The 12,137-nt window shown below is 38.6% G+C and overlaps 1 protein-coding gene across 1 annotated transcript in view; it reads right to left on the bottom strand.

The window, feature by feature from the left end:
- Positions 1 to 1,524: 1,524 nt before the first annotated feature.
- The window catches only part of kctd16b (potassium channel tetramerization domain containing 16b), a 196,608-nt gene continuing 185,995 nt past the window's right edge, over positions 1,525 to 12,137 (bottom strand). Inside the window, exon 2 of the mRNA XM_048603752.1 lies at positions 1,525 to 1,973. Within this exon, the coding sequence (XP_048459709.1) occupies positions 1,525 to 1,973 (449 nt within the window). The remainder of the gene's footprint in view (positions 1,974 to 12,137) is intronic.

Here is a 12,137-nt window from a genome sequence, read left to right as displayed (position 1 = left end):
TGCTTGGCCTGCTGTGTTCATCCAGCTCTGCACCTTGTTGTCTCGAATAAGGAAGGTACTCTGTTTCTTAGTGAATTAACCCTCTGAGGACTGATAAATTAATTTCTAAATTTTGCACTAAACTTTTGCAAGGGGCACAGACCACAAAGAGACCATGTATAACACACAAAAACAGCTTTCCATGTCAGTCAGTCAAAATATAAATATCCTATCAGGCTCAGGCACAGTGCAGAGATACTACTGTAGCCCTCAAAGGGTTTAATTGATTAACTTAACCTGAAACTAACAACTGATCATCAAAGTACAGACCACCATTGTGGCATTATTTAATGGAAGAGACAAACTTGTGCTTCAACATCCCGAGAGGGAAACATGTATCACAATCTTACTGGGAAAAAAGTCACACACTGCAAGAGAGTTACACAAATCTCGAAGGAAGGAATACAAGTCATCAATAGACCGTTAATAATGATCCAATTAAAACATCACACAGTGAATACTGAATTTCAGAGTCACACTTTGTTAGGTAAATCAGTGCAAGTCCACTTTACATCAAACCTATACTGTATAATTCTAAAAGAAAAGGTCGTTGTCAACTTTAACTGGATTCAAGAATAATGTATCCATCACTTTAGAGTCAGTGCAAGAAATCTCTGCTTCAACCCGCATTACTGACAACACAACATATGCAAACTTCAATGTGCTTTTTCTTTTAAAATGGGAAAAAAACAGTAAGTGCCTTTTTTTTTGTTAAATCAAGCAAGCTAAAGGTGTCTGATTGTGGTGCAGCTTCAAGACATTTGAGTCCGGAAATGTTTAGTTAATGGAAGCTTTTTGAGAGAACTTCCATGTGTGAGAATATAGATGTCTTTTCATCACAAACACCAAAGTCTTTACACACAGCAGCACAGAAACTGAAGTCTGATTGACAATCTGCACACATAATACATGCAGGAACCAGAGAAGGGAGTAATAGGTTATCAGACCTAGGAGCAGTCAAAGCCCTGTATAACCAGAAGCAGGATTGCTACATGTCTGTCCATTTTATTGGGCAGACAATCTGCTTTTCTTTATGAGAAGGGTGTCTGAGAGTTTGTAAAATGTGACACTGACACCACGAGTCCTATTTTCTCACTTTCTCCGTATGTCATTTGATCTGGAGACATTAATAGTTCCCATTTACTTTTGATCAGCAGCAAATAACTAATTAGAGCTCAAACCATTTTCCCATCCACTATTTGCCCTTGTTTGGTTTAGGTTTCAGTAAATGGGATAAAAACCACCCAGACACAGTCGAAGATGAGAGCAGGAAGCAGTCAAAATTCAAAAGTATCCAGGAACTGAATTCAAGAACTGTCAGAGCCCAAAGCAGGAACAGAGAGCAGTGTGAGCTCAGGAGCACTGCAGAGCATGGAGTAGTCATAACCTGGGAACAGGTAAGAGTCTGAGGCCAGGAGAGCCCAGAAGCATAGATGGGAGGGTAGCCTGAGCTAGGGAAAAGTCCTTGCAAGGACCTAACTTATTCTATAGATGATATTTCCGCAACAGTTCTAGTTGCCATGGGTATTTTTGCTCTGGGAACCTGTCAGGTATCTTAATTTTTAGAAAATCTTGGATGCATTTCTCTAACTCTTCCTCAATTGTCAGTTTCTCTTTGATTTTCTTTTTGCATGCATTGGATTCACGGGATCCACTGGTGAGTGTCCTTAGCAGATCACTTTTCCTTCGGAATTCACTTTGCTGCACTTGCTGCACTGGCCCTTTTTTGGCTGGTCGGTCCAGGGTCTGGATATTGGGTTGCCGGGTTACTGGACCACAGATCACTGTCTCCTGTGGAGAGCTGGCCTCAGACTGGCTATCACAGCTTGAAGTGGATAGTTCATTGCAGGACGTTATGCTCTCTCCATCCTTTTCGCTTTTATCATTTCTGCAGCCACATTCACACTGTGGTGAAGGCCATCGGGAAGAACCACCTGGAGAAGCAAAGAAAACAGAATACTTTCAGAAAGTTGCTTTGGTTTCTGCAAAATGCCTTCAACTTAAAGGGATATTCACTTTTTGATTTATTTTTCCAGACTTTTTCACCTTAAAATGGACAACAGCTAGATGCATTTTAAATGCAATAACATCACATTTAAGTGAAGTGATGATGGGTTTCAATACAATTTATATCACAACATTATTTTCCCAACAAGCAATGGGATAGTCAATTTCCATGAAGCTACCATCCCTTCAGAGAAGGCACCTCTTTATAAAAAAAGTCACCGTTCCAAATACTAATCAGAATTTGGTGTGTAAACTTCTGCTAAACTATTCTTGGTGTGTACTTATTCAATTGTTTACAGAAAACTTAGTAAATAAAACGTTCCCATATTGTAATGTATTATATTGTCACTGTCCATTCAGTCTCACATTTTTCTCCTTTGCTCAGAGAGAAGAAGGAGCAATGTACAAAAAGGTATCAGAAGCACCTTCATTACACTGCCCCAAAGCAATTTTAAATTTGTATATTCTATAACACACTTCAGAAAAACAAATTAAAAACAGAAAATCTTGAAAACATCAGCAGATCAGGCATTTCTGTGGATAGAAATAGAATTAATGTTTCACATCGATCACACTTCATTAGAACTATGGATGCTACCTAGCCTGCTGAGTATTTCCAGCAGTGTCTGTTTTTATTTTGGATTCCTTGCATATACAATATTTTGTTTTTGCATGAAAATAGCATTGTTTTTTTCTCCCTTACGTTAGAGTCCCTCGTGCCTACTCCGCCGTTCAATAAGATTATGGTTGATCTGTGGCCTAAATCCACGTGCCTGTCATGGGCCCTTATCCCTTCATACCCTTGTTTAATAAAAGTTTGTACATCTCAGATTTAAATTTAACAATTGAATTAATATCAACCACTGTCTAAGAGGGTTCCAAACCTCCACTATTCTTTGCATATGGAATGCTTTCTAACATCTCTTCTGAATGGCTCAGCTCTAATTCTGAAATCTATGCTCCCTAGTTCTAGAATCTTCAACCAGTGGAAATAGTTTATCTTTATCTAGCCTGTATTTCCCTGTTAACATCCTAAACACTGGATTAGATTACCCTTTAACCTCTAAATTCTAGGCAATAAAGGCCTAATATGTCTAATTTCTTCCCATAAAAAATTAACTTCTGAGCTCCAGGTATCATCCTTGTAAACTATGTTGAACTTTCCCCAGGTCCAAAGCATCCTTCCTCAGGTGAGGTGCCTTGATTGGATTTGTATCACTGCAGCACATTGTCTGCAGCCTTACTCTCCAGTCCTTTAGATATGAAGACCAGCATTCCATTAGCCTTTTTGACTATTTTCTGCATCTGTTTGTGGCATTTTAAAGACCTATGCACCTGAATCCCCAAATCTTGTTGGACATCCACTCTATTTAACTTTGTGCTTTCTAAAAAAAACCCTGATCCATCCATTCTCATTCCAAAATTTATAATCTTATACCAAAATCCATCTGCTATAGCTTTGCCCATTTATCTAATCTATCAATAGCCTGTTGTAATTTTATGCTGTCTTCAACACTGGTTACAATGCTGCCCAATTTTGCATCACCAGCAAAATTGGGTATTTGACTTTTTATGCCATTATCCAAGTCGTTAATGAATATTGTGAATAATTGAGGCCACAACACAGATCCCTGAAGGATACTGCTTGTCATATTCTGCTAATTTGAGTATTTACCCATTATTCCAACTCTATGTCTCCTGACACTCAACCAATTTCTGATCAATGTCAGTAATTTGCCCCCAATTCCATGGGCTTCTACCTTAGTTAATAGTCTCTTGTGTGGGAATTTAGCAAAAGCCTTCTGGAAGTCCATATAAATAACACCCATCACTTACCTCTGTCCAGTACCTTTGTCACTTCTTAAAAAACCTCTATGAGGGTTGTCAGGCATAACTTCCCCTTCATGAATCCAAGCTGACTCTCCCTGATTAACTGGATTTGTTTGAGGTGATCAGTTACCCTATTGATTATAGACTCTAACAATTTCCCTGCCAAAGGCTAACTGGCCTGCAATTCTCTGGCTTCCCTCTGTCATCCTTCTTAAAGAGTTAAGTAACATGAGCAAATTTCTAATCCAGAGGTACAACTCCTGAATCCAGGGAACTCTGAATGTTTATGGTTGGGGCATCGGCAATGTATTCTCCTACCTCCTTTAACACCCGTGGATGGAAACCATCAGGTCCTGGAGATTTGTCACTCTTCAGTTCCATCAATTTCCCAATTACTGATGATCTACTTAAGCTAACTTTATTTAGACCTGTCCCTAACCCTCTGTTAATTTCTTTGGGACTTCTGGCAAGCTATCCTCCTCCCCTGCTGTAAATACTGTGTAAAATAATTGGTCAGCACCTGCCATTTCCCCACGGTCATTGCCAATATGTCCAATCTCAACCTTCAATCAGTCAATAGTGCTTTTAAACACAGGAACAGAAATAGAAGTTGCTGGAAAACCTCAGCAGATCTGGCAGCATCTGTGAAGAGAAAATCAGAGTTAACATTTCGGGTCCGGTGACCCTTCCTCAGAACTCAGGTTAACCTGAAACATTGACTCTGATTTTCTCTTCACAGATGCTGCCAGACCTGCTGAGCTTTTCTAGAAACTTCTGTTTCTGTTCCTGATTTACAGCATCTGCAGTTCTTTTGGTTTTTATTTAGTACTTTTAAACAGTTGCTTGCCCTTTATATAATTATTAAATCTCTTTCTATTGTCTTTTATGTCCTTTGCAAGTTTGCTTTTATAATCCACTCTTATGAGCTGCTTTGTGGCCCTTTGTGGTCTTCGTATTGTCCCATTCTGTGGGATCTGTACTGTTCTTTGTATTTTTATAAGCTCTTTCTTTTAATTTCACGTTGTCCCTTACCTCTTTCGATATCTGTGGCTGGTATTTTGTCAGGTGAGGCATTTTCTTCCCATGGGTGCAAACTGCTTTTAAATAACATTAAATGTTTCTTTGAACACCCTCTACTGTTCTTCAGTGTGTTATCTATGAGCAGAGTTTCTCAGTTTACTGTGAACAGTCTCTGCTTCATCCCATTGAAGTCTGCCTTACATAAACCTAAAATTCTAATAGCTGATCTTTGCTTATGTCTTAAAAATGCTACATGAAACTTGATCATGTTATGGTCACTATTTGACAAATACTCACAACTGACTAGGTCACTAATTAAACTAGGCTTATTGCTCATTACTAGATCCAACATTGTTCATCCTCTCATCAAATACAAGACAAATTGCAATACGAAGCTATCCCTGACACTCTCCAGAAATTCACAACCTTTCTGGCAGGTGCTTGTCTGTCTCTTCCATTCTATGTTAAGATTAAAATCCTCCATTATTACTACTCTGCCTTTGCTACATAACTGTCTAATTTCAGCACTGATATAATCTTGCACTTCTGAGCTGCCATCAGGTGGTCTATATATGAAAATTAATGTTGTTTTTAGTTCCTTTATGGTTTCTCATTCATGCCCATAAGGGTTCCACTGTGTGCTTTTCCCTCATTGCATCCTCCCTCACCATAGAAATCACCCCCTCTGCTGTTTTCTCTATCCATCCTGTAAACTCTATAAACTGGTACATTTAGTTCCTAGTCCTGACCATTCTTGCAGCCATGTCTCTACATCATAGTTTCCTGTTTGAATCTGTGCCTGTGGCTTATTTAATTTGCTCCTTACACTCTGTGTGTTTGTATAAAGATCTGCAGCTGCAATTTTGGAATGCTTACTGTTGAAGTCCCATGAACCTCATGAGTGATGATATTTTCCCACAATAGAAAATGCAATAGGAAAGAATGTGGTGATCAATACTTAGAGACCAAATACTCCAACTCTGGATCAGTGGTGATCAGAGCTCAGACTGAACCTGTGATCTGATCAAATCTGACTTTGGTTTGTCACTGCAACATATAGTAATTCATCTCTCAATAGGTCCAGGCATCTTCAAAAGAATTAAATCATGACTGATGTTTCTGTTCAATTGTTCCCACAGAAAAGGCTCCAATTTAAGTCATTAATATATAAAGAGCTGGATTAGTCTCTGTGCCTATCTAAAGTAACAGATGCATTTAAGAATACTGCACACAGCCCAGCTAAGATGATGTTGGGTTAATGCTACAGCTCTCCTACACTCATGTCATTTTGCAGATTAAATAATTCAGCAGGGATTATGTTGTTACCCTTATGTCCCTCTGTCTGGGCATAAATATACAGTAGAAGCAGAATGAGTGAATGTTATTTCTGCCACAGTGCCATCAATATATGTCAGCAAAGGTTTAGCCTGAGATGAAGATGATGGAGTGTATGATGGAGAAAAGATTGGACAGAGGTAATTTTAATAAGAGGCACTTGTAATCATTGCCATTCTATTTTAAAGAAATCCAAACAACAGATTGAAATAAGATTCACAAATACAACTTTTCGGCTCTTCCCCCGAGCATCTCTTTCATAAAGTACTATGGTAAATTCAATTCCATGTTTCTAGTGGGAGCTGCACTTGAAGGGAGCATAGGTTGTTGTAACCCTATCTTTGATCCACATGTCCTTTGAGTACATTTCACACAGGGAATGTGTGATAGATGAATTTAGCCTGTAATACATCCATCTGGCCTTTTTAATACAATCATGAGAAAGACTTTGCAGAGCATTTAAGACCATCTTTTATTCCTTTACAGTTTATGTCAGACTCTTGAAGCTTTGGATTGTTACAGATTTCTATACCAGCTGTTGTACTACATTGACATGTTTCTATTGACTGATTCTATTTATTGTAAAATTATCGTTCATTTGGGATTCTACAGGCTACAGTCACTTCCATGGGTTCTTCCTGTGGTTTTTCCATTCCCAGTAATCACCAAAGTTGTAGAATATTTCACCAATATGTTTTTACACTGCTGTCTGTTTATCAATGATAGTTGTTTCTATTGAAACCCACAGTAATAACTTTAGTGACGTGATACGTTCCTCATTCTCCTTCAGAATCTGCACAGATCTTAAACATTGACGGATGACAATCAAGTATATTAGCAGATTATTACTGCTCATAAACATTTTGATGGATTTCTGCATTTCAGTTACATCAACAGAAAAGGGTTCTGCATTTTAAAATCCTCATATTAAGATTCCAGTGACAGAAGTGATGCAGTGATAATTTACCCTTGAATGTCATTGAAAGCATGTGGCACTGGAATTCCCATGTTAACCTATTTGTGTACTCGTACGCTTGAACAATTTCAACTAACTTTTATTTTTAAGTAAAAAGTACATTTCAAAACGATGAAGTCGTTAATGCAAAAATAATCCAAAAGAACTGTGGATGCTGTAAATCAGAAACAAAAACAGAAATTGCTGGAAAAGCTCACCAGGTCTGGCAGCATCTGTGGAAAGAAATCAGAGTTAACGTTTCGGGTCCGGTGACGCTTCCTCAGAACTGATGGTCGCTAGGAAAAGTTGTGTTTTTATGCAGAAGACAGGGTGGGGAGTGAGGGCGTAAGGTGTAAATTATAGGTGGGGCTAGAGTCCAGAGAGAGAGAAGAGCAGTTGGACAGACAAAGGAGTGGAAACGGTCAGGCTAGCAGAATGAATAACTGCAAACAGGGAGTATTAATGGCTAACGATGGGTTGTGTATAATAGCAAGCCATGTGATGACAAGTCCTGGTGTGTGGGGTGTGTGGGGGTTGTGGTAAGGACATGGGAGAAAGTGCCTCAAGCCATAAAATTGTTCAACTTGATATTAAGTGCAGAAGGCTGTAGAGTTGTCAAGCGGAAATTGAGGTACAGTTCTTCCAGCTTGTGCTGAGAAGCACCAGAGCACTGCAGCAAGCCTGAGTCAGAAATGTTGACCAGAGAACAAGGTGGTGTGTTAATGCAAAGTCATTAATGCAAACCAACCTTGCAGGTTCTATTGAATTTTATATACACATCATTGAGAACATACGATCCAATTTTCTCTAAAATCTTTACAAAGGTGCAATTGTAAATGCACAAGTGACACATAGAAACAATTCCTTGGCTCGTGCTAGCCACAATAGCACATATCAATCTCCAGATCTTAATCCAAATATTGGGCAGTAGAAATCCAAGTTTATCGGTCCACATTCACAGATTACCAAAATGTTGTAGTCAGATACAAAAGAATAATGAAAGGGGCTATTGGAAGGCTGGCCTTGTTATAGGCCGACCCCCCACAAACTAGATTAAGAAGTTGGCCTAGACCCTGACTTTCTGTCATTTAAAGGTGAGTGTAAAGCATCGCATTTCAGATGCAAATCGATGAGTCAAACAACTTGACTTAAAGCAAAACATATTCTATTTTTATACTACAGGTAAAATACAGACAAAATAAAATTAAAATAAAAGCATTGGTATAACTCTAACTCTATCGAAATGTTTAACAAATTAATACATTTATTAATCAGTACTAATTAACTGTGCCAATATTAATTGTATCCCATAAACACATCCTTAGCAAAGGCAAATTCAGTAAAATAGATTGTCTCAAATGCAATTCTAGCAGCAGGAAGAGAGCCCTAGCTTTTAACTGTAACAGAGAGAGGAATAAAAGCTTTTACATCCAGCTTCAAGACCCCAGCAACTGCAGAAAGCTAAAACTAAAAGTCTTGGTTCTGAGTTTGACACCATGCACTCAGGCTGCTTCTATTGTTCTGACTTTTAAAAAAAACCAAGGCCTCACAGGCTGTTTACTTTATTGGCTTTGAGCAGACTACTTGGCAGTTCTGTCTCAATGTTTCTTCATAAAAAAATCAGGACAAAATACACCTGTTAAAGCCATAGTATCATCAGAGCCTTTATATCTTTATGGTATCAAGGTAATGCCACTGGACTAGCAAGCTAGAGACCCAGGCAAATGCTTTGGGATGCAGGTTAAAATCTGACAAATAGTGGAATTTAGACTGGAATGATAAATTTAAATTTTAAAAGTTAGTCTCAACGATGGCGATCATTGTTGATTGTTGTAAAAACCCAGCTTATTATCTGATATCTAACCATTTCCCCTTGACATTCAATGGCATTACCATTATAGAATTCTCCACTATCGATATCCTGGGTTTACCATTCGCCAGAAACAAAACTTCATTAGCCATATAAATACCATGCTACAACAGCAGTTCAGAGACTGGGAATCCTGTGGCTAATTCTGAAAATAACCATTTGACTCTGTAAGCTTCCCCCACCACCACCGCACCACCCCCCCCCCCCCCCCCACAACCCCCCCCCCCCCACCCCATCTACAAGTGTTGTGGACCAGACCAAACCACCTCAAAACATGTCAAAGGAAACGGCCGAGACCCTGACTTTTTCTTACACCTCTTAAAGCCGTAGTATTGTCGCACAAATCACAATCAAGAGTGTGATGGAAGACTCTCCACTTACCTGGATGGCCATTTGCCTCTCCACGTGCAATTCCATCAACAGTGTGAAGCTCAACACCATTCAGGACAAAGAAGCTACCTGTCTGGTATCCTATCCACCACCTTAAACATTCACTTCTTCCACCGCTGATACACAGTGGCCAGCAGTGTGCATCATTACCAGAAGCGGTGCAGCAACTTTCCAAGCTTCTTTTGACAGCTCCTATCAAACTCAATGACAGATGAATGAGAACACCACCAAACTGACTTAGAAATATATTACCAGTCCATACTGTTGCTGCTTACAAATCTTGAAACATTCTTCCCAACAGCACTGTGGATGTTCCTAACCAGATGAATTGCATTGGCTCAAGAGGCATCTCTTGGGCACTTTTTTAAGGGCAATTAGAAGTGAGCAATAAATGCTGGTGTTGCCAATGGTGCCCACATCTCCTGATAGAATTAAAACAACCACAAATGTTGAATATAAATGCAAGGATATTTTGGGACAGCTGCACCAGAACCCATCCAGAGTACTGTGTATATTTCAGGGCTAAGCACCTGAGAAAGGGCATTTTTTCTCTTGGGAAGAATGCAGTATAGATTGATCTACTGAAGATCCAAGGATCAGAATATGAGGAGAGATTACATAAACTGGGCTCTTAGAATAGAGATGGTTAAGGGGTGATATGATTGCATTTTAGTTTAGGACTTTTTAATGGATTAATAGGGTAGATGACAGAAACACTTCCCTCTCTTAAGGATACAGGCACATAACTTTAAAACTACAGCAGGCACAGAGAGAAGGGAGAAACACTTTCCTCCAAAAAGCAGATGTGAGCTCAAACAACAAACTGAATCTAAGATTGACAGATTTTTCTTAGCCTAGGACAAAAAGGACAAGGAGCTAGGGTAAGTAGATAGTGTAGAAAAGTGCAGTTCACACTAACATGTGTGAATGCTAACAAGACTTATTAACACAATGATGTACAAGAAATAATATGAGATATCATGATTTTGCAACCTTACAGACACAGGTTCCAGTTCCATGTAATCTGATGTCATTAGGGCTGACATTGTCCATTTTACACGCACTCAGTAACTATTCTTGGAGTAAAGGTAAAGTTAATCCATTATTCTACAGATAAAGGTAAGGTCCAGACAAGCCAGAATCGCATTCAATGGTGGAACAATTTTGAGGGGGAGAATGGTCCTTAATTTCTTTGGCAATTCAAACATGCATATTCTGTAAAGGGTGACTTCTTATTTTCATCAAATGATAGCAGAAACAGTTTGCTATTTTTCTATTTGTGGTGGTTGTGGTTTGTACACCAATGTATGGATTCGGTGCACAAGGAGGGCCCTCAGCCTCTTATGCCTGCTCCACCATTCAATGAAATCAACCCTGGTCTGATTATTTCATAATCCCACCAATCCCCAATAATGTTTCACTCTTTTAATCTATTTAACTCTCCCTTTATATAAACAAATATAAACTGATTAAATATAGTACAGTAATAGCTGAGTGAGTTGATGCCTGACATGATAATAAGTAATCCATGCCTTTCACTATACCATTGTAGACAGATACCGAGTATATGTTTTCCATCAAATGTGTACTTTTTCTTGCTGCTACTTTAATTTCACCATATAAATAAATGTTAACTCACAAACGGTTCTCAGCATTAAGCAGGTCTCATGTCAATTCTGGCTGCCCAGAAATTGATGATGTGTACAAATTGAGCTGCCACAACTGTGTCTACGAGATAAAGGGTCACAAAGAAAACATTAATTACAAAATTTGCACCTCTTAATCTAATTGAGTTTTGATAAATTATCATGCTTCCTACTCTCTGATATACTTTCCAGAGTATATCTTCATCCATTCCAAATGTTTACAATTAACTCACTGGCCTTTAATCTTGCTCAGACAAAAGAACTTTATCAAATCTATGCAAATACTGAATTCAAATATAAAAAAAATCCTAGTTTTCTTTCTGTTTATACAAACTAGAGAAATAAACCTTTACCACTCTTGATTTTTATAGTGATGGAAAATGCCCTCAGTAACTAAAAAAAACAATGCAATTGGACACATACATACTAACCACAAAGCAACCACAATAAAAACCTAAACAATATTCTTCCTCATAACTTGAAGATAATCTGGAATAGAAAGCATAACAAATATATTTTTTCAACATAATTTCTTTGTCATTAGTCTAATCATTATTTTAAAATCTAAAACGAGTATTCTGAGATGCAATTCCCAACTTCTACATGCAAGAAAATAAAAAAAATCCACAATATACAACTTAATTTGTTTCTTCGTTTTCCAACCTGTTTAGTTAATTTTCACTAACTTTATTTCCCGCGTCGCCTATTATAGATAACCTACCAATTACAAAACTGCTCATCCACGGATCGTTGTGGGTCATCAGCAACATCAGAATTGAGTTCCCCACAAACTGTAATCTCATGCTTGCACATTCTTAACTCCACGAAGATTATCCAGTCATGGGACCAGCCCTAGCTCAGTGAAGATTGTAGAATAGTACACCAGGAGTAGGAGCAGGCATCCCTTAAAATAATCAGAGATAGTAGGAACTGCAGATGCTGGAGAATCTGACACAACAAGGTGCAGAGCTGGATGAACACAGCAGGCCAAGCAGCATCATAGGAGCAGAAAGGCTGACGTTTCGAGCCTAGACCCTTCATCAGA

Source organism: Rhincodon typus, chromosome 12 (assembly GCF_021869965.1).
Source record: "Rhincodon typus isolate 14 chromosome 12, sRhiTyp1.1, whole genome shotgun sequence".
NCBI classification, from domain to species: domain Eukaryota; kingdom Metazoa; phylum Chordata; class Chondrichthyes; order Orectolobiformes; family Rhincodontidae; genus Rhincodon; species Rhincodon typus.
The sequence above is the reverse complement of the archived record's forward strand: the minus strand, read 5'-3'. Positions and strand labels throughout refer to the sequence as shown.